The 23703-nt window shown below is 39.3% G+C and overlaps 2 protein-coding genes across 2 annotated transcripts; both read left to right on the top strand.

The window, feature by feature from the left end:
* The first annotated feature begins 3830 nt into the window (after positions 1–3830).
* Positions 3831–8730, top strand: ccdc112 (coiled-coil domain containing 112). The gene is made up of 15 exons (XM_029511093.1): positions 3831–3997; positions 4269–4393; positions 4655–4776; positions 4956–5045; positions 5232–5307; positions 5604–5730; positions 5869–5988; positions 6137–6274; positions 6604–6725; positions 6835–6961; positions 7132–7299; positions 7476–7574; positions 7701–7819; positions 7925–7962; positions 8690–8730. Exons 1-14 carry the CDS (start codon positions 3953–3955, stop codon positions 7953–7955), a joined length of 1509 nt encoding a protein of 502 aa, XP_029366953.1. The 5' UTR covers positions 3831–3952; the 3' UTR covers positions 7956–7962; positions 8690–8730.
* Positions 8731–8780: 50 nt separating this feature from the next.
* On the top strand, positions 8781–22471 carry pggt1b (protein geranylgeranyltransferase type I, beta subunit). The gene is made up of 9 exons (XM_029511094.1): positions 8781–8936; positions 9477–9595; positions 12473–12537; positions 12680–12831; positions 12923–13055; positions 14641–14686; positions 16273–16457; positions 17049–17157; positions 18576–22471. Exons 1-9 carry the CDS (start codon positions 8809–8811, stop codon positions 18740–18742), a joined length of 1104 nt encoding a protein of 367 aa, XP_029366954.1. The 5' UTR covers positions 8781–8808; the 3' UTR covers positions 18743–22471.
* The last annotated feature ends 1232 nt before the right edge of the window (positions 22472–23703 follow it).

Consider the following 23703-nt stretch of genomic DNA (forward strand, 5'->3'; position numbering starts at 1 on the left):
AAACTACTCAAAGGCACGCCTGATGTGGTTTTAAATTCAAAATGTGACCATAGAAATCGTAGCTGTCTACTGCTTTTCCTTTCCATTTAAAATCATCATGAAATGACAAGAAGACACTTGTTCTGATAGCACAATTCCAACAGATAAAAGTCCAGCAATTGGATGAATTTTGAGTGTCGCGTTTGCATTCAATGCCTCTTCTTTTCCCCACAGAGGTCCAATATGTAACATCAAGACTCTCACTCTCATATGTTGCAGTTGACAGCCCCAGGCTGTATGTGAGCTTTCATCAACTCATAGAAACCCTAAACGGAGCCAGGCCACAGCAGCTGATCATTATTTTACTGAGCAGATGCCATTGCGTTTCCCTGTATTATGTTCTACCATGCCAACCAGAGGGTAGTGAAGATAATGTACTGTACTAGGTTATTTTAGGCTTTTTAAACACTCTCACATGACATTGCTTCATCATCTGAATTTGTTCAGGCGGATTTGGTCACAGCGACATTCCTGTGGCTCTTCATGTAATGGGAGGAAAAGAAATAGATTTGGGCTGATAGGATAGAAAACTCAAAGCAGCAAAATAGTTGTGACACTCTCATTTCAGGTTATATGAGGACCTGTGAGTGGAGAGTGAGGGAAAGGTAAGGACCTGTGACAGTGGATATGTGAGAGGAACTCCAGAGGAGAGCAGCACTTTAATCTTTGATTGTAGTGGAGACAACAGTGAGACAACAGTAAACAGAGAGCTGCTGAGCAACCAAGTAGTGATAGATTGAATGGCTTTTTCAGGATGTGCACAATGTATTGCCCTGCTGATCAAATAAATCAAATCAGTGTCATATGAGGGAGATGTGACTCTCAGTTTATCTTAATCACATAAGAGCGACATTCAGGGTTTCCAGGCTAATTTAAGTCTAACTGGCAGAAGTCATAACCCTCTCTTAAGGTATGTAAGTCCCGAGCCTGTATTTTATGCTATAAAGTATGTTTCAATGGGAATACATATTACATGAAGCCTGAGATTATAAATTTGCCAATACTTCATAATTTTTCTATAATGGGGATTAAACATTTTTAAGAATGAATTTTTATTTAATTTAAAAATAACCACTACCCTGCATGTCAATCGTGTAATTCACTTGAATATATATGGAGTAGACAGATAGGCCTACTTTTATAAAACACCAAACAGTAATAGATATGAACATTGGGACTACAACTCATTTCAACCTAGCCTGTATGAGCTGAGAGTGCTGGACAAATGGAAACTTTGACCTGCTAGTGGTGTTGGATGAAAGGTCAGAGGATTACAGAAGTAATTAGGGTTCAGACTTTAAGGCCTCTGTGCCAAAATGTCATGGCAGCTGGATCAAAGCTTGATGTGTTATTTCTTTCTACTTCAGTCAGTCCAAATCTTTTCTCCCTACAACCCAGGAGAAGTCAAGAGTCATATTAAGAGTCATATTAAGACCCTTTTGTAACGCAACTCATATTTACATTCTTTAAATAGGATAAAATTTAAGTTACAGCGGACCCATTCAGTTTGATCACAGTGTTCATGTGGAGAAATTTTGATGTGTGTTAGCAGAGAAGGTCTGGATTTGGAGCACATCAGGAAAAGCAATTGGACTGATCGCTTTCCTCTGCCTTTCCAAGTTCTTCGCCACATCCTGCTGTGTACTTTATTAGTACACACTCTCTCTCTCACACACACACACACAGACACTCAGGTACATGTGCAGTTGTCTGTTAGAGACTAACATGCATAGCATGTGCAGGGCATAGTCAGATCATGTTGCTTTTTTACACCATATACAATTACAGCAATAGTCAAGTGTCAGAACAAATTGTGTGTGAGTGTCTGTGCCGGTGTGTGCGTGCTGAATGTCTGCATAGGTATGCAGCTTTGTCTCTGCGCATTGTCTGTGTGTGTTTGGTGTTTCTGTTTGTTTCCCCACTGATGAGAAAAAGCATGTTTACTGACAACACTCCCATATGGTAACAGCCAACAGGACAGGTTTATGCACAAAAATATATTTGCCTGTGGTGCAAGACTAAACACACAATTTACAATTTAATTCTACTAGAAATGCACATGCACACTTGCACACGCACACACACACACACACACATACACACACACATACACACACACACACACACACACACACACACACACACACACACACACACACACACACATACACACACACACACACACACACACACAAATAAACACAGTTACGGTTGTCATAAATAAACATGCCAGATTCAAAGAACTATCAGAGGGGAAGCCCAGTACTTCACTATCCATGAATGCGAAACTGACCTCTCATGTCTCATAACATTTCCAAGTACCTTATTAGTTCCGCAGAAGAGGTCAAAGGTCATGGGTTTCTTTAGCTCTAGACTGTGTCCACAACTAACTGTGCTTTTCACAGATGAATTGTTTCTACTCAAGTTTTAATAAGAGGAAATTCAGACAAAGACATCTCTTCCCAGTGAAAGATTTTCTTTGTTGTCCTTTATAAGGAAAAACAGATGTCAAAAGATCTGAATCTATTATTAGTTTGACCATAAAAAAAACAAAAACAGACCAACTATCAAGTGATTTCCTAATGGTTGTGTTGTTTCTTGAGCTCAGAGTATAGTTTGGTCAGATGTCATTGTGTGGCATAAATTTATCTTCATCCCTGTGCATTGTCATGCACAGGGATGAAGAAGCCTACTGTGAGACACACACAGTGCTTCTTTCACTTGCTCATTTTAGTCATCTGATGACACATGCTAGAATTTTATCCAACCTTTTGTTGGACATTGTGTCAATTTTTTCCTTTTAGACCCTTTTTAACAATCTATCCCTATTAGCGTGTTGCTTTCATCACCAAGAACATTCAAAGAACTTCCCTTTAGCACAGAGAGAAATAATATTTTAGAGCTATTGGAGCTATTTGACATTCACATTGTTGTATCCAGATATACCAAGTCTGCTCTGGAAATGCTGTACTTTGTAGCAGCATGTGTCTCTGATCTGTTAGGCCAACTGGCTGATAGTTCATATGATTGTCTTGTTTGTCAAGTGAAGTGAGTCCCTTGACTGAGGTTGGAGACAGCAAATTGTAATGCTTTTCATTAAAGGGAGCGGTTGCTATTTATGCGGTTACAACAACTCTGCCTTTGCGCCCATAGGAGAGACCATCCCCAATATCTGCACTCAATAACAAATTCAGGTTTCTATTTATACTCCCTCTCACTGCCTCTTTACGCTCTCCCTTTTTCCCTCTGACTGTCACTCAGCCAGCTCTCATAATAATAATTATAGCTGCTGGCCATCATAAAAAGGCTGTTACAGAAATAACCAAGGCCCCTGTAGACAAGAGAGGCAGCTATTTGAGAGAGTGAGATGTGTAGGTAACTCAAACCATCTAGCTAAAGCACGGTGCTGTCGGATGTTCCTGTTCGTGTACCATAAGGATTACCTTTTCTTAGAAGGAGACACGTGTGGATTCAAACAGCTGGCCTACTTTTTGTCCCAGCCACTATCAACAATTAACAAGAATGTTGGCACCACTGAAAGCTGACAATATTTAATGCACCACAATTTATGTTTTAGACAAATGACAACTCACTGAAAGCTAAAAGTTTATTTTTTTTTTTACCATTTAAATCTACATGCTCTTGAAATCAAAAACTTTTGCCATGTTCATTTTTCGTGCTTTGTAAAAACGACTGAAATGATGAATCAGTGATCTAAACTGGCCGCCGGTGAACAACCTATCAACAATCTGATGAATAAATAACAGTTTCAGATAAAGCACTGGTTTATTGCTCTGGATCTGCCTGAGCACATTCAGGATACTTTCCCGTCAGCGCCGTCTGCTGGCGGGAAACACCAACTGCGGAGGCAGCTTTTTAAATAAAGTTATTTTGTTGACACAGACACCGAAACATGGCCGCCATAGCAACCACGCGATGCGCTGCCACACACAGCCCAGTAGGTATCATTTATGGCTTTTACATTTTTATTAACAGTTTTACTGTTTCAAACTGACGGTCAGATGAGGTAAGAGTCCCATTGCTGCTGTGGCTCTGTGTAATGTGGCTGTCCCTCCGATACTGGGCCGTATACACGAAGCTGTGAATGCTGATGGACCTTTGTTGTTGGTATAGTTATATATTGGTCTGTTGATCTTGCTTTATGTTAACTTCTTGTTGTTCTGTCTCCTTTTGCTGTTGTTGTTGTGCTCTCCCCGCATGAACGTGAGCAGGAAGGTGGCAGGAGCTCCAGCTGGGATGTGCAGCCCTGCAGTTCAGCCCCGGAGAGCAGCGTCAGGCCGCTCAGACAGAAGGCTGCCCAGTTTCTCAAGGAAGCCGAGAGAGACAGGAGGCAGTAAGTGAAACTACATCTTCAGTCACTTCCCCTCCGCTGGAGAGACCCAGTGGGGCGAGCTACAACTGCAACCAACTGATAACCAACAGCTGCAACCAGCTACAACCTAAAAACAAACTGCGCCACATAAAAAGCACAACATACTGTATGAGTTTCAAAAGACTGACATTTACTAAGGTCCTAATGTATTTGATTGGGTTTCATTGTTGTCTTATCTCTGTGTATTTTCTTTATGGTTGGTTTTCTTCTCTCTTTTCACAGGATTGAAAAATTGGAGACAGAGAGGAAACTGAGTGTTCAATGCAGAAAAAATGGCTGGACAGATGTGTGTGGAGAACTTGAAGACTATGAGAAAGTGCTGGATGAAAGGAGAAATGCAGACAGTAAGCCTTTATTACTATTATAGTCTAGTATTTCCTCCTTCAGCAGGAAGATACACAAATTACATCTTTACTGCCCATTTCAGACCTAGTTTGTATAATCAAGATGAGATGAGAAACCTTCAGTAACTTTGAGCAAATTTACTGAGGATTTCCTCTTGAATACATTTTTCTCCTTTTAGAGATAAATATCCAGAAGCAACTTGTGAAGATTCATCATGGTGTGAGAAAGTTTCAGATACAGCTAAAAGATGTGAAGCCAACTCCTGAATGTAAGTAATATCAGGGAAGACCTTATTAGGCATTTAATAATTATTTGTGGATATACTTCTGTATTTTTCCTCTTCAGTTCTGTCCACATGCCAAATTCCACATGCTTAATTGACTGTTAACTGTTAAGTGAAACTGGGAAGATTTTTTTTTAACCATGTGTTTTGTACTTTGTACTGTGTTTTCAGTGATTGAAAAACTGAATGAAATCATGTCAGATGTGGAGAGCTCAATAAACACCTTAAAAGAGGAGCAGCGCTCATGGTAACAGGAAACATGAAACAAAGGCCAAGCTAAACTTAATCAGGGAAAATGTTATATAATGCACTTTATGACAATAGTCCTTTAATAACTAGTATCCTTAACTTGTAACATGAATTATTGTTATTAATAGTAAAATACAGAAAGTGATTGAAAGACCACTATGCCAAACAATTATAAGTGATTATAAACAAAGAAGAGCTCATGTTTACTGCAGTGCTCTTTACCAAGAAAAAGTTCTTGCACTGTAATAAAAGTACTATGAATAACTGTCCTTTGTGTGTCTCTTGCCTTTTCAGCTTTGAGGAACTACTTAAGGAAGAGAAGACATGCAGGCAGGAGATCGCTGCTTTTGAAAAGAAGATCGAAAATTGGAGCCTCACTCTGAAATCAGACCCAAAACTACCCACAACCCCCACTGTTAGGGTCAGTCTCACTTCATTGTCCTCCTTTCTGTACTCAAAGGTGTTTCTGAAGTATCAAGGAAGAAATAATAACATAACATTTAAAATTTCTGTCTTTCTTATTATTGTGAAACTCAACACATAATTCATAATTTTTTAGAAGAGCAAACCCCCGGACAAAGACCTCCCTGCTGAGGTCAAAGCACTGGACATTTTTCTGCAAAAGACAGGAGGCCCTGATGGTGGCTGGGACCAATATGACCACCAAGCCTTCCTTAAAGTGAGCTATTGTCAGTCTGTCTCAAAAACTGGTATATAATTCTTGTTTCCAATCATCTTCCACAATGTTTTGCTTTATCTGGCACCAAGCTAAATGTCAACATGTTCAAGTTTCTTGTCTGACCTACTTTAATATGGTTGATTTATAGATCTGGACAAAGCACAGTGGGCAGCAGGTATACAGGAAAGAGGCGAAACTGTACCTGCCTGGAAAAACCCTGGAGGAGATAGAGCACCATGAGGAATGGTTTCAGGAGCTGACACATCTGCAAGATAAAAAAAGAAAGGTAGACAATTTAGGTCCACTGTAAACAAAATAGTTCTCAAACTGCGGCAACTGGCCTGTTCAGACACAGAAGAAGAAAAAGAAATGTTCAAAACTAATTTGTTCAAAATTGATGTCTGTGTCAGGGTTGTATCATCTCTTTTGCTGTGGAAGGCTGACAGGCTGTCACTTTTGGTTGAAAGTATGCCTGTGGTACATCAACTTTAATTTCAGTTGCCTTGATTAGAACTATATTTGTTCTATATTAACACATCATGACTTTTAACTTGCAGTAGCTGCAGGACTGTCTTCCAAATATTTTTTTTATATATGTCTTCATACCATATTCAGGCTATTAAGAGGTGGAGGGCCAGCAAGTATCAGGAACACCAGAATAGGATAAACAGTCAGGAGGAGGCAGAGGAAGCAGAGAGGAGGAAGAAAAAAGCCAAAAGCCAAGCCCTACTGCATAGGTAAGTGAGAAATATGACAGAATAAGAGAGGTAGGTAGGGCATTTGTTCCATGGCTAAAGCAGTGACTTTTAATTCATTTGCTGTGATTGCTATTCACTTGTGCTCTAGCACTGAACAAAACAGGAAGAAGGCAGCGCAACAACTGGAGGAATGGAGGGAACAGAAGAGAAGAAAAGAGAAAGAGGAAGAGGAGCAGAGACTAGCTGAAGAGATACAAAAGAGGAGACGAGAAAAGGTGCTTCTGCTTGTTTGTATGAATAGTCATGTAGCTGTGGTAACTAATTATCAGAGAAATTGTCTCTGTATTGACATATCCTTAAATGTGGGTTTACTTATTATTGTGTCATTTTTTTAATGATTTTTATTGATTATATTGGAATCATCTAAATAATTAATTTTTATCAGGAAGAGCGTCGGCGCCAGCTTGAAGTGAAGCTGACCATTGAGGAGCAGCTACGACTGAGGAGAGAGGAGGCGGAGGAACAAGAGAGGATGAAGAGAGAAGAGGAAGCAAGGGAGATGAGTGAGAGGCAAAAGGAGGCAGCAAAGGGCATCAAACTCTTTAGTGAAAGGGTAGGAAATCTGACCAGCACAGAGACATCAACCCAGGCAGCCTGGTGCCACCAAGCTTTCTCATTAGATCGCAGATATTAAACAGCTCAAGTGTTGCCATCACACTCATGCCACACACTACAGCAACGAGCAGCAATGCTGTGTAAAATGTAACGGTTGTCTCTACATTTCTGCAGGATCTTCACAAAATGGAAGCAAAGTTTCAGGACAGGCAGCTGAGGGAAAAAGAGGAAAAGGAAAGAAAAATGAGTATTGCTGCGAGGTTGAAGGAGAAGGTAAAGTTTCAGTGAACAAGTTGAACACATATATTTGTAGATCTTTAAAAAACTGGTTAAAAATGTTTTGATTAAAAAAACCTGTGGATTTAGGAGAATGTTTAGGTTTATTTATTTTTCATTCAGGCTGTTGGTCACATTAGCAGAGATGCCTCCAGATTTACTCGTCCCACAAAGGGATGGGAGGAGCGAATGAAACACATTGGACCCACAGGAGGAGGCCCTGTGCTACAGATGTTTCATAGGTCTGATTGACACTGCATTTTAATAGGTTTCTGGCCTTTATTAATGGTCGTAGTATCAGTTCATTACTTGCTCAAGCCCTGAAATCTTCTCTCATTTTGTTGCAGAGCTGTTCCCACTTGGAGGCAAGGTCTGTGATGATGAAGTAAGGCAACTAAAAAAAACAAAACATAAAATGTATTAAATGTCAGTAATTTAAATGAAAATGTACACATTTGGAACTACATTGAGCCATTATTTGAATCCATGCATTTGTGTTGAGATTTCTGATTTTGTACAGTTGAGCAGAAATTAAGAATAAATAATGTGTAAACTTCATCTCATGATCTCCAGTGGTTTAATGTAACTAAGTGCATTTACTCAGATTGTATGAAAAGCTTAAATATAAAGTCCTTGGAAAGGATAAATCTACCCACTTGTATGTACAAGCATAGCTGAAATGATTTATTGATTTGGGAAAACATTTATTAGTCTAATAAACATAGTGCTTCTGAAATATGAGGATTTGGTGCTTTGCGTTTTTTGTAATTGGTTTGAATAGAAGAATTTATGTGTGAATTTTATAAATGTGTCATTGGAAGCTCCTGGATATTTGGAAGAGGCAGTTGTCACTTTTGATACTTTACAAACCAAAGAATTGAGTGGTTCATTAATAGGGCATATTAATCCATTATGAAATAAAATCAAATTTACTTATCTGTGATTATAAAAAAATCCCTTATCAATAGTGGCATGTTATATCAGTTTTATACAGGTAGATTTTCAGCATTATGTGTTTTTCCTATTTGAAATGTATTTTCCTGGTAATGGAAATGTTATCTGACTTTTACCTGCAATGGAGAATTTCTTTTTTTTTTTTTATCACAAACCAGATTGAACAGACATGAGCACTTCCTCCACCCGGACCGAGTCCACGCTGCTCTGTAATGTGCGGTTTTATTTTGAAAAATCAACCCGCCGGAAAGAATTCCTCATAGGTGCGGATGCAAAGATGGCGGAAGAGGACAGCCAGTTTGAAGAATTTGAGCCATTAGACTTTTTAAGAGATAGACATGTACGTTTCTTCCAGAGAACACTGCAGGTGTTGCCCGAGAGATACGCCTCGCTGGAAACAACCAGGTGAGTCGACTGGAATGAAAAGAGACTGTAGTTTTTATGTGTTGTTGAAGAAGTTGAGTAGCATCCGAGCTAGCTGCGCTTCACCAACCGAATGAGAATGGAGCAAAATGCTACTTAGCTTAGCCTTCATGCTAACACCAACCAGGCTGAAGTTACGAACGACTGACAGGAGAAATGTTGGGAAGTCACTGGTCAGCGGGACATGACGCCCCGAGAAACTCATCCCTCATCATCTGTATCTTATATTATCGTGGAAACGAGGCGCAGTGTATGTGAGCTCCAGGCAAAATGGGCTGTTTAGGTCAACTTCTTCATTTGTCAACTTGAACATGTATCCACTTTGCTCAGCTTCCTTTGCCAGCAGCAACTTAAGCAACAGTTAAACATAAGCTGTTTTAAAAGAGATTTGAATTGGGCTTTATCCGGATGTGGTCGTGCACTGTCTCAACACGGACACGGATTTCTTACATAGTTCTGATGTTGCCTTAATAGATTTTGCAGTACTGTAAAGATAAATATTTGTTTCTACCTTCTTTACAGGTTAACTATCATATTTTTCGCCCTGTCTGGACTTGATGTACTGGATGCTCTTGATGTGATTGATAGGAACACCATGATTGAATGGATCTACTCACTACAGGTTCTGCCCACAGATGATCGTAAGTCTCATCTCCTCACATCCAAGTTTAAAAAGATTATTATGCAAAGGTTTACACTATAAATGGGCATTGCCAACCACAATCAGGAAATTTTAATAATCACTGCAATTAGTGCATGGGTAGAATCACTGCCTGCGCAAAGGCACTAAAAATTAAATAATTCAAAGTAGATTTGCAGGAATTTGACACTAACTGTAAAATAACTGTGCTGTGCTACTGTAAACTGAATTAAAAGTTTAATGTGGGTGAGCGATGAATTAAAGGATGAGTACTGATGAAGATCTGCAGAAAGGGGTGATATTGTGGATTACCACAAGCGTAAAGGAGCATTTAGTTAGTCCTTTGATTAACGTGCTTCTGATTGACCATGGTTACACTACCGCCCAAAACATGCAGGTCTTCAAATAAAAGATTGATTGATTGATTTATATTTGTCCAGTATCTCTGTCTCCCTCAGTGAAATGTTCTACTTTTCTGTTTTCTTTACCACTTCAGTACATGAATTGAAGCCTGTCAACTGCCAACATTCCCCTGACTCAGAAGTCGGTGCACTCCAAAGCTCAAGACAGATGCATCTGAACAAATTAATGATTGTTTTGTCTTTCTCAAAATAGCCAGGATTTGAGACATAATGAATGGAGAGGAAATTGCCTAGTATTGTTTAGCTTTTGCGAAATGCAGAAGAAAGAATCAGTCTTTTAAAAATTATTTAGAATTTTTTTTTATTGGAGACAAATTACATAGAAGTTAGCTTAGAAAGGTGAATGTTCTTTGTGCTATAAATGGCACACATGATGTACACTAAGGGTGCAACAGATTCCAAAACTAACAGTTCAGGTAATACCATGGTTTTTGAGGCATGGTTCTGATAATTTTTTTTGGATCAGCAAAAAAGGGGGTGCAAAAAGGAAGGACGGTTAACAAGATAAGACGGTTAGCAAGAGGCATTCTTTGTGAATTAAAAAGAACAGTCTTTATCTTCTCAAAAAAGAAAAGTAACACAAAAGAAAGGCCACAAGGCAGACCTGAATCTACAACTTTAAATTCATTTTTAAAAAGATGAGGATGTCTGCAGCTTTCTGTGGCTTGAGACGTCTGTGGTGAGAGCAACAGAGGATGCCCAGTACATTTCCTTGATGGCTTTTTTGTATTACTGCTGATGAAGTTCTGCCATGATTTTTGTACTAAAATGTGTGTGTGCAAGGGAATTTCGTACCATGGCTCAAGTATTTTCACCATATGTCTAAATCCACTGTGATCTGAATCCACTATGGAGTATGGGCTCATGTCCGCAGCAATAAACACTCTGATTGCTTTAGTAATATTTTTAGCCTGGTCTGATCCTGCAGCAAAAGGGCTGCTTAAAAGCGGCAGTGATGAGTTGTTGCTGTGTTGCCTTTCTTTCTGTGGTCGTCATTGACGCACATTTGGGTGTTGTTGCTTCTTGTGGGTGGTCATACACAGTGTATTACCATGTCCGTATTATTATTATTTATTTATTTTTTTTTTTTTCTTCCCCTTCTTCTTTTCTCATGCCACTGTGCCAACACACTGTGACAGTTTTGTGTACTGACCTTCCATTGTCATTGTAGTTGACAGGGAAGCCAAAGTGCTCCCATACAGCTGATTTAAATGACACAGGGACCTTTGCAGCTCTCATGCCCCTCCGCTTGCTAACCTGTCGCACTGCACTTTTAGGTTTGGCAAGACCTGCTCATGTGAACATACAACTAGCTTTTTTTCTTACTCAGCCAATCATCATGTTTTGTTTTGTTTTTTTTTTTACATGAAGTAGAACCATTTAATGAAACATTTGAGGGGAATTCCATTAGTTCTATATATGTTACAGCACAACTGAGAGGAGAAGGTTAACAAATGTACAGGGATGGGTGCAGTGTAGAGTAATGTCATAATGAGTTTTTATTGTAGCATCAATCTTGTGTTCAATGTTGATAAATGTTTTGGCTCTGGTCTGGGTTTTAACGTACATTGGCCTCATGTGTCTTCTGTCTAACCTGTTCCAACTGTACCTCTTAACAGGGGACAGCTTCCCTCTAAATATTTAATTGCTTGTTTTTCTGTCTTCTAACTAGCCACTCTGTGCCATCTGTTTCGATACCCAGTTAGTTAATTATTCAAGACGGCAAGAGAAATCATGTAGGAATAGCTGTGCTTGATTGATGTCATTTTTGCTGCTGCCATGTGTTTGGTGTCTGGTTGGTTTTTTTTTTGTCATTAGATGTGAAAATGCAGTCTCAGAGGTACTTAAGATTCCAAATGTGTCATCAGTATGGCAATGCCTTCTTTTAGTTTGAAGCAGATTAGACTTTTAATGGTTATTATTGAGTGTTGATGCTCCCAAATGAGTGCAGGTGTGTTGAATATGAAACATTTGCCTATTAATTCCAAGTGCAGGTCTCTGTGACCAGCACTTTGATAAAGAGTGCAGCACTCTTTATCAAGTAGTGCAACACAAACAGTGTATTAAAAGCGTGTTAAAATCAAAAAATGGCCTAGGAAATGGAACACTGACAACAACATTGACCTCAGAACAGTTTGACTATGTTAAACTTGAGCATGCTATTGTGCCTTTTGCTGCAGTTGCATGTTTTTATTGTCGTGTCCTGCTGTAAATGTTGGTCCTCTTGTGGCAACTAGATGGCAGCAGCACACTTAACTTTTAGCTGGTAGCTCGTCAGGCTGTACAGCTTTATAGCACATTGCTGAAGGTCAGTACAATCAGTATTAGACCTAGTTTGTGACACAGTAAAATATGAGTTCTGCTTTCTTGTTCCAGTTTCTCCTGATGTTCACTACCACATAATTCTGAGTATTTCTCACTTCTCCTTGTGTCCTTGTCATGTTTTTCTCTAACAGAATCTAACATAAGTCGTTGTGGATTTCGAGGATCGTCACATATTGGAATTCCTTACAGCACTAAGGTATTCCTCTCAGCAGTCAGTCAGTCACTAAATGTTTGATCTGTTTGGTTTTAAAATCACTTTTTTTATCCAGATCTTGTAATAACTTATGTGGTCTCTTGTTACTAATTTTGTGAATAATATCTTTTCCAATATTATCCAGGGTCCAGGTGTCCTCCATCCATATGACAGTGGCCATGTAGCTATGACCTACACTGGGCTGTGCTCACTGCTCATACTTGGAGACAACCTGAGCAGGGTTAACAAACAGGCCTGTCTGGCTGGTCTCAGAGCACTGCAGTTGGAGGACGGCAGGTCAGTATATACACACTTGTACATTCTATGAATTGGCACGGACAATTTGCAGTTGATTTTTCTAACTGTCTTTGTCTGTGTTTTCTTTCAGTTTCTATGCAGTGCCAGAAGGAAGTGAAAATGACATACGTTTTATCTACTGTGCAGCCAGTATCTGTTACATGCTGGACGACTGGTCGGGAATGGACATCCAGAAAGCTATTGAGTACATCAGAGGAAGTTTGGTGAGTAGATTTTAAAATTAACTGTAAGGCCAAGAGGGCAACTCCTGAGCAGACAGACACTATTTGAAAAAGTGCCTCCACACTTGAATTTGGAGAATAGGCCACCCACCTTCAGTAGTTGAAACTCAGCCTAGAAATGCTTCATTTATAATAAATGGAGGGGGTTGAGCAGTGCGTCACGGTCTTAAAGCTGTAGCAGAGCTTTTTCCTCCACACCAAGCTCCAAGTTTATGATGTGGCATTTGACAGATATTTTTGTAAGATTGTTGAGTGATGTTTAACGCAACTCTTTCTTTAGCCTCAGTGTTTATTTTCTCATTCAGATGTGGGTTAGACATGTGAAAGCCGTCACAGTGAGGAGTTGTCTTTATGCTCATCATCTCAGTCTCTTGTACAACTTAAGCCTCAAGAGAGAGATGCTCTTATTCACTCAAAAACATAATATAAGTGTTTCATTACATGGTTTCTTTGTTGCATGAGTGGGTGTGTACACAACATACCTACTCTCTTTTTCAAACACACGCAAAGGCAGAGAGGGAAAGGAAACCATCTGTTAATTAGTTACGAGATAACTATATTTATCCGTTGGCTGCAGACTTGTGAGTAGATTTGAAAATGCTTTGGCAAAGTTAGTTGCTGAATGTAAATATACACAAACCAAGAAGATATGTGGTTATAAGAAATAATGCCTGGAACAGCAGACAAGTTTACCAGCCGCACTGAAAGCTTGGCTTAGATTTGGATGGCGCCAGGTATTCATTTCCTAACCATATTGTTATGGTCTGATCAGAGCAGACACAGGCACAAAATGACTAAACACTGTTAGTTTTTCCCAAGTGGCTGCCATCTATTGTGCAGTACTGTCATTTTGTAAGAACCACTGCTTAAGGCAGGGAGTTGTTTTTCCATCAAAACTTGTCACAGTTTATGGGAAAACAAGATAGTTTTTTAAGAAAAGGCTTTTTAGACATGATCATCAAACCTTATTCGTTTTCTTTCTGGGAACAAAAATAACCAAGCTCTCATGTGTAATCTCAAAAATAAGAGTAGACTCTTTTCTCTGCTCTGTTCAATAAAAAAAGAAGGGGGGGGCATGGCTATGACTAAAATACAAAGTACAGTCCTTGTGGGGCCATTACAACTTCTCTCAAAACAATTTTTCTTTCATCCAAGTCTTCAGAATGAGATTACATTCATTAACAACAGCAAACACGCAAGTTACTAGTTGATGAGACACTCAGCTGTGATCTGACCAATAAGAACAAGAAACTTTTTTTTTTTTTTTAAGATATTTTTATTTGGAAAAGCATTTATTTCACATTCACTGTAGTTACAGTATATAAAGATAAAGTCAAAATGCTTTGATAGTTGGTTTACAGTCTCACTCTTGCAAAGGTTTTCTTTTCATACATTAATTCCATTTTTGTTTTTGTTTTTTTTATTAATTGAATGTGGAAAGTTTTCATTTTAAAAGATGATGATAATGATGATAAATAAATAGATTATGGATTAAATGGATTGCTAAGATGAGAATGAATTTAAAATTTCTACTAATTGAATGGTTTTTTCTTTGCGCTGTCTGCAGTCATACGACAATGGGTTTGGCCAGGGAGCTGGGCGGGAGTCACATGGTGAGTATGACCAGCTTCTGATGGTTTATGGTTCTGATGGTTAAGTCACAGTTGTGAGAGTAAAGATTAACTCACTAAGTCTAATGTATGAATAAAGATTTTTGGTTTTCAAGGAAACGGTTAAGATCAGATCAAAAGGTTTGTCAATGTGAGACCATGAAATTGGCTGATGGGAATAGCTGCTTTAAAGGATTAGCCATTGCAATCCATCTCTGTGGATGCATTGTCCTCATTAATCCCTACCCCTCTCAAATTAAACCCTGTTATTCATCCTACATGTACTCACTCTCACACATAAATTCTCAGCTTGAGAAATCCACTGTCTTGGCATGTGAAAGATAGCATTTCTTATTACAGTTTACAGTTTTGATTGACAGAGTGCATTTATTTTATCTAGAGAAGGGGCAGAGCCACATCTTAGTAATTCCCCTGCTTGCAATAAATTCAACTTTGATTACAGGCTTCAGTGAGACTCGACTCTCTAGAGCCAGCTAGGCAGCCAACCCTCTGTCTGAGGGCTGATTACACATCAGTACAGAGATACAGTAGATGTCCACACATCCAACCTTGAAGCTTGTGTTGGCACCAAGACCTCCCACACTGCTGTTTTAAATGTTCATAGATTCTGTCAATGTGTTTGTGGATGATTGTGTTGAAGCTAGTAGTTTCAACACATCAAAGATTGCATTACTGAAGGTGTGTTCCAGGTTAAGGAAAAGGAAACTTTCTAGCTAGCTTTTATCGCACCAATTTTCTATATTTCCGACAGTTCCTTCTTCCTTAGCTTATATGCTCTGTTTTTTTGTTCTCATTGAATGCACTTGATAAATTCACATGGTCCATGAGAAAGAATGGTCACATACAGATGTTAAATTACAAGAGTGTCTTTCTGATGCTTGCATTTGATTGAGATTCAAACACTTCTCCCCCTCTGACTTCCTGTGCCTCAAGCAGATAGTGAGCTATACACAGATAATTAGAGGCAAATGTAACATGTCAACTGATTTATAGCCTAGGCCCAAGCATTTCAGACAACCTTTGTTTCTCTCTTTCTCACTGGGATGCGCATAAATGTAGAGAAAAGGCGAGGTAGCAATGTTAAAGGTGTAGTGATAATGAAAGTCGTTGACATTTGGATTGTAGTAATGATGGGTGGCTGCTGCTTGTGGCTCTACTAATAACAGCTTGTCATTCATTGACAAACGCAACTCCAGTTTGAATGACTCCCTGCTTTGAGATCTGAACAACAAGTTAAAATGGTTAGACAACAAGTTCACTCATTATGCATGAACATAAAAAATGTGCCACAGCAAATATTTTCCTCATCGGACTTCATTTCTGTATATTAATCAGAAACAATGTTGTCAGTACTTGCAAGGAAAGTCAACAATTTGACAGTAAAATGTCCCAAAAGCAGAACGAAATTTTGTTTTTGCTGCATTGTTGTGTAATAATTCATGTTTGTGTTAATTTAGCAAAACATTTCAGTGTCTCTGGAACCACTGACTTTGAGTATTTATACATAATCAATCTCATTTCATTTGCTTTATATGTGCATGTTGGATATGGCTCGTTTGTGTGTTCAGGTGGATGGACGTACTGCGCCATAGCCTCTCTGTGTCTGATGGGCCGTTTGGAGGAGGCGCTGAGTCGGCGGGAGCTGGACAGGATCCGGCGCTGGTGCATCATGAGGCAGCAGAGTGGCTTCCACGGGCGCCCCAACAAACCTGTAGACACATGCTACTCCTTTTGGGTGGGAGCTACACTAGAGGTAAAGACTGTACTGACCTAGTATGAATTCCTACATGGGTTCACTTGTAAATTCATTTATGTATTTTACCCTCAATTTCCTGCACTTATGTGAGCAAGCATTCAAAAATAATAAGCAGCATGCTTTAAAATTGGACAAAAATAGACCTGCAGTGTCTAAACGACATCCACAAACTTCAAAAAACCTGTGAGCAGTCATAAAGGCGTGTAGGCCGTAACTATGCCAAAGGTACAAACATGGGCGCACATATACCAGAAAACTATTAGCTTAACAACTATTAGTCAGTGATGGATAAACTAAACCTAACTGGGTCACTCAAAAATGTCACATGGCAAAAGTTCAGACCGGCAAACCTGCTCATCCACCAGTATCTACATCAGTGGAGACTGTTAAATGTATGATCATTGCTTAGTAGCCACTTTAGTCACACAACATGCTAAAAAAAATATTTATTTGTCAAAACAAAAGCTTGAAAGTAATTGAAAGCTTTCTGATTTATTTTAAATATGTATGTTTAGTTTTGATGTTTTCTCCTACATTTCACAGTAAAACTTTTATCTCGCTCTCCTCTCTCACACACTTCTCTCCTAGCTCTTAGATGTGTTCCAGTATACAAACTTTGACAAGAATAGGAGCTTCATCCTGTCTACGCAGGATCGGTTGGTGGGAGGCTTTGCCAAATGGCCAGACAGCCATCCAGGTAAATGGTTGAACTTGCGTGCATAAATAAATAAATATGCTGCCAGAGTCCAGGTTGGTCTCGAATGGCATTAGTTTCAGTGGATTTGTCTTTGTGTCTTTCAGATGAATAGTTTTCACCCAGTCCTCCACAGGTGCACATAGGTCAGGGTGGAGTTGTGGTTGGTAGTTTGGCTTGAGATCAGTGGACAAGCTCTTGTAACCCTAAACTTCAATGGCGTACATCCTTGTGTATTTGTCTGTGTGTTCTCTCTTGCTCGCTCTCGTAATGTGTAATTGATGAGGTGAGTGTGTATGAGAAGCCCGGGGACACAGGATATCCAGTTCCTCGCATTACAGGAACAAGTCAGGGAAGATGGGCAGGAAGAAAAAATGTGGCAAAACAAACACTGCACTGGCAAAGTCTCATTGAAGCTACTGAACAAAAGAGTTTTGGGAAATGAAACGATTGCTGGACAATGGGTACTGATTACAATTAACATGCATCAGTATCTGTGTCATTGCCAGGTACTGATACGCAGAAACTGGTCTGGGAGCAATAATAAGGACCAAATTTGTCAAGTAGCTATGGTCCACAATCGAGCCAAATGTACTGGAAACAGTTTGTATTGTGTAGTGACCGAGTAGTCAAAATTCACAACTCTTGTCTCCAATGGCTGTCTACTGTAAAATTCAGTAACTCTAAATAAAGGAAATGTCCAAGTGACGGAGCCCAGGTGGTGTTCAACGACCCTTTTGGCCTCTACAAGATAAAGGCTATTTATCTGTTTTTCTTCTAAGTACATTCAAATTTAATATTTCTATATTTAAAGTTTATTTTTGCCTCAGGAAAAAAAATCAGTATCATCAGATTTTTAAAACCTACTTTTGGCATGTGTTGGGAAATTAATCCTTTATTTGCCCTGTATACAGTTACCTAGCATTGTAAGATAAGATGTTAATCTTTTTTCAAAATCACCTCAAACTACTTCTGAACAGCCTTTAGTTTGAGTACTGATGAACCCTGACTGATGGAGCTAATGGTGCTTTGATTGATTCCGGTGTCTGTGTCCAATCATCTGTCATTTCATTATAATTCAATCCCTGCTCCATTAACTGGTCTGTACAGCTTTTATGTTGGTCCCAGGGGAAGGAAAGGGCCATAGGGCCATGCTATGTGCATTATATATGTCTACTTTAAAGAGCAGTCCAACAGAAATAGCGTGTTTGTGTCATGATGGATTTTATGTCAGATAAGGTTAGTTTCTGTTAATTAAATAATGGAGAGTTAGGTGAAAAACAACTATATTTGTGTTATCTCTGATTATTGTGATTGCTATGGACATGTCATATGCAGATGCTTCTGCTGACCTATTTTCTTCCTCACTATGCCCCCCCCCCCAAAAAAAAACCTCTTTCTCTCCACCTCTGGTCCACCAGACCCTCTCCATGCCTACTTGGGGCTGTGTGGTTTGTCTCTGATCGGTGAGCCCAGTCTGAGGAAGGTCCACCCAGCTCTTAACATCACCCAGAGAGCCTTTCAGCACCTCCAGCAGCTGCAGCAGGCATGGAAGGACAGCACTGGCAGCTGCAGCAGACAGCACTGACAGCAGGATGATCCCCAGGTCTGCCTCTGAACAGGTTCAGTTTGGAGCGTGTAACATTAATCAGTCAAAGACAACTGAACTGTGTCTTGAAGATGCTTGGCTGCTCGTCTGAGAGGCCTTCTTAATTCAGGAATCAAGAATGCTTTTATGACTCCCGTTACCCAGTCGTAACTTTGAGGAGCTGATTTTATGTTCTTCTCAAGCAACTTTTCTTTTAAGCAATACCTGCCATACTTTTTTTGCTGCCTTTTTATCAGTGGACTGTAATAAATAATGTGAATTGTGGTGAATGGGAATAGAATTATGTGCCAGAAAGTTCAATATGAGTCACTGGAGACTTGAAGAAATTCCAGATGCCTCCATTTTGCAAAGATTTTAGCTGATGAAGTTTTGTCTTCTTCTACTCCTCAGCCTCGTCATTACAGTTAATGCCATTTGCTGTAAACCTGCTAATGAGCACTACAGATTCATTATATATGTACATAAGAAACATTGTTTAAATGAACATTCTTCACACACTGAGGGATGCAGAGGAAGTTTTGGGGAAAAAAATCTAAAATGTTTTTAAATAGTTGAAGTAATCTAGAGCATTGAGAGCATTAAAGTAGTTGGTCTGATGCATGGACTAATGAGGCGTTTGCTGAGTAATGTCCCTATATCGTATAAAAGAAATAAATAAGATTGATTTTTATATTTGTTCACCATTAAGTATGAGACATTAGTAATTTTGAAAGGAAATGTGGAACCTGATGAGACAAATTTACATAATTCCTGTAGATTAACATCCCTATATCTGCAGACAAAAAAAAAATTACTCTCGGCCTCTCGGACAGCACAATACAGTACGCATACACACATCATTTTTGTTTCCCTGCCTTCATAACATCTCCCTCATTACCTTTCTCTTCAGCCTTCTGAAAGTCTTGAGCTCCCCACTCCCAAAGCTGATGCCAGCATGTCCTGTTTACACTCCTGAGCTCACTTCAGCATCCTCCAGTCTCATCACTGCAGGCAGTGATCAGGAGTGATTTAAATGATCATACAACTGCCTTGGTAAAAGCCACTGGAAAGGCAACGAATAGTGCCACAAACCGCTGAGGTCAGAAGTATAACTGTTGGGGTAAAAAAAATAAATAAAATCAAATTCTAAAACTTGTAAAAACATTTAGCGATGGGTCTGATGTGAAAATATTTTTTTTCCAAATTTATCCTCAAGCCAACAGAAAAATAGACTGAGCTTCAAGGGAATTTTTAAAGGGGGGGGTATCTTTTGCTGAGAGACGATTGGCGTCAGTTATAGCAGCATATCCATCCCAACATCCCCTGACTCCTGAACCCTGAACTGATCTGAGCAGCTTCCATACTCCCCTCTAGGCACCAGTTGGCCTGAAATCAATAAGACAAAGATGACACAGGGGGAATCATAACTTGTTCTTTTGAACAGCACTGGGAACCGATGGGTTTTGTTTTTTGAACAGAGGATGCAGACAAAAACAAAGAATATATATGAGCCAAAAAGTGGGGTTCAAAAGTATGATACAACTTGTTCGTCACAGGAATTTGACTCAAAGACTTGACACTGATTTCTAATTTTATCATATTCCATTGCACAGATGTCCAGACATTTCAAATCCTCAGCTCATACAAGTGACCTTCCAGCCTTCTTGCTCTCAATTGATTATACAAAATTACAGTTTTAAATCCATATGAGATTTTTAACATTACGCACCAGCACCTAATTTCAGAGCTTAGCTCAACTGGTTACTCTTGTCTCTTTATCACATCAGTGCGCTGGTTCCCAGCAAGTAGCCTTACTAGGTTCACAGATTCCCCCAGCGCCCTGCTAAAGCCACGCCTTTTCATTATGAAACCATTGCTACAGCAAACACCTGCTCCCAGATATGCAGAGCGGAGACTAGACAATATCACAGCAGGTCAGAAACACAATGTCCTGTCTCCAACATGATATTAACCTGTGGGAGTCTACTGTGTGTGATCCCATTTCTGACTGGACATAATATTGGCTCCATGCTTTTCTTTCCAGCGCTTAAAATAAATCTCTCCTGTCCTTGTCTCCTTTCCCGCCAAGTTGCCCTCTTTTCCATACTCAGAAACCAAACCAGGCTGATGGGGGAAGGAGAGAAGAGAGGAGCAGAAGTGAATAAATAAATAATTTGACCCATCTATTATTAAAGGTAGACTGTTGGAGGCTGGGATCTCCTCTCTGAACCCTGACCAAACCTCTAGTCTTGTATAGCCTTGTTTTGATGCTAACACAATTATTCTTAGCCAACAGCATCTCCTAGTACTGTATTATATTGTAACGGCTTTGGCTGTGACTATCAGCTTTGCTAGAGATACTCTTGATGATCTGGCTGACGCCTTGCCTGGTATTTGTTACAAGCATTTTGTTAGTTACCTTTTTTTTATTTTTTATTTTTTTTTAATCGGTGTAAAAGGTTAGACAGGATTTTCATTGCTGCTGCTACTTAAGCAATTTTCAGACACAAATGTGATGTCGTAATACAAGGTCAACAAAATTACCTTTTTTATCGTCATATGGTAACCTGGTATTGATGTCTTGTTACCAAGCTATGAAATGTCCTTGACCATGAATAAAGTAAAAAATGTGCTGTTAGAAAACGGCTACTGCTGCACCACCACCATTGTGCAGCCAGATCAGTTGGACCTGAATGATCATGTCTCTCCTTCATCTTCCAAAGTGACTTTTTTTTCTACTTGACCTTCCTCAGCTGGGTTCTGCCATCAGCGTGCACGGGCCAAATCACATGGCAAGACCATTTGCTCAGACTTAATGTGCCTCACGTAGCATTATTCTGGGTTGCTGCTGTCTAATTGCTCTAACCTCAGATTTTACTATATGTACAGCTAAAATTGGGCTTTGTCAAGCTGTTTCTATCATGAACGCCATTAAGTGTTCCCCAAAGGGTTGAGGGAGGAAAACTGTCATAAATCTTAGAAAAATCATTGACGAAGTGCAACACCTGCTTTTTTTTTTCACTTATCCAGTCGCATGTACTGAAAGCATGGAGGGTGTTTTACCAGAAGCTCACTTTCCCTTTCCTGTCCGATCGATAATGTATTACCAGTGAGGAGGAAAGGCCGCGTTGTGGTATAACTTACAAATGCTTACTCAACTTTAAATGGATGGATAGATCAGCTAATTCCCGCAGATGAAGGCTGCATCCCAGCATTTGTTACAATAGCCACCGCATCAACCTTTAGTTGGTATTATCAGTCCCACAGCATGAGTAGAGGGGACCAAGGCTTAACCCTTTAGAGAAAGCTGCAGTAAAGGCTATTTGGATAAAGGCTAGAGATGTGAAACAATTGTTTAAGTGTTTTACGATACAGCCAAAAAGCCACATGTGGTCAATCGTGAATCCTTGCACCACCTAATTTACATAGTGTAATAATAAATAATGTAACATTAAATGTAATTGAATTTATTTTTTCTATGCTTTGTAGAAATATTGAGTGTAGATAAATATGTAAATGTCTATAAATATGTGACTTCTATTGTGCAAGTGCTCAAGATGAACTATTGTTTACAGCGACAACAGAGAGATAGAGACAGAAACTGGATATGCAAATGTTCATGTGTGATGTATGATAGGACTTTGGAATTTGGGGCAGTAATGTTGATTCTAGCTTCGCAGTGCATTCTGTATTTATGGTGAATAAAAACATGTACTAACTTGTACAGTAGTTACGGTTTCTGGTCATTTTGTCCATAAGATTTGGTTCTGGTATCAAAATTAAAGGTTGATAATGTGGAATTAGAGGATGTTCTATCACCTCAAGAGCATGAAAATCCTGAACAGAATTGTCATGCTAATATTTATTTGTATTATTATTATTATTATATGGTTTATTTGTTTATTTTGTAAGGTCTTGTAACAAACTGAAGTTTTGGTTATCTGGGAAAATGTGAATTCAATGGTGATGCTAAAAAGAGGTCATGTGCTCATTGTAATTAAAAAAAAAAAAACAAAAACACGGTAGATGTGCTCCACTAAGAGAACACGTGTTCTTTGCCCTACATCTTTCCAACATATTCAATGAAAATCATTCTCTGAGGACCACCAACCACCATCATTAGTCTGTGTAGCTCTGTGGCCAGTAGATCTCCAGATACCTTCTTTTGGACAGGAGTGTTTGGGAAACACTACCACCTGCCTCCAATGGCCGAAAATATGCCCCTTTATACCCATTTGGAGACAAACTGGTAAAATCTCTTTTGTTTTTGTGGTAAGATCGAGTGAGCATACAACAAAAGAATTCTGTATGACTTGGTGGAGACACAGGATCCATGTTGATCCTCCAACCGGATAAAGCTGCCACCGGCCTTGATGTTTAGTGCATTTGAATTCACCCATCTTTCCTCTCAGGAGCTCATGACTTGGATATGAAATGACCTGATATTCATTCCAAGTGGTTTTAGGTTCTGTTTGGAGGTAGAATTAAAAAGTGTTGGTCAGAAAGTAGATTCTACGATATCAAGCAGGTCGAGTGAAAATCAAAAGATCCATCTCCAACATGTCTGCTCTATGCATCGTGTCCTCAGGTGGGGGTTTTCTTTTGTGGGGTTCAGATGTTGGTAGTCTAATGTTAATCACATTTTCATTACTCAAGGAAAAATGGAGGAGAGCAAAATGAAAAAAATGTTATCGTTCATTTGGAGGTTGTATGATTATCCCCAATGGCTGTGTCTTTGTTCAGAAGACCAAGTCTTTATTCCTTCTCACAGTGGACTCTCTAGAGGGGGACAATCTGAAACTGTGGGCCCAGTTTAACTTCCACAATTAACAGCTGGTCAGCATTACGATTTGTTACACTTTGCCTTTGATGTGGATGAGATGTGATTCAGAAATGCACAGATATTTTTCTCTTTATGAGGTCAGTGAGTGACTAAGATGTAAATGAAAGTATTGGGGGAG

The sequence above is a fragment of the Echeneis naucrates genome, chromosome 9, assembly GCF_900963305.1.
Source record: "Echeneis naucrates chromosome 9, fEcheNa1.1, whole genome shotgun sequence".
In the NCBI taxonomy this organism is placed as follows: Eukaryota; Metazoa; Chordata; class Actinopteri; order Carangiformes; family Echeneidae; genus Echeneis; species Echeneis naucrates.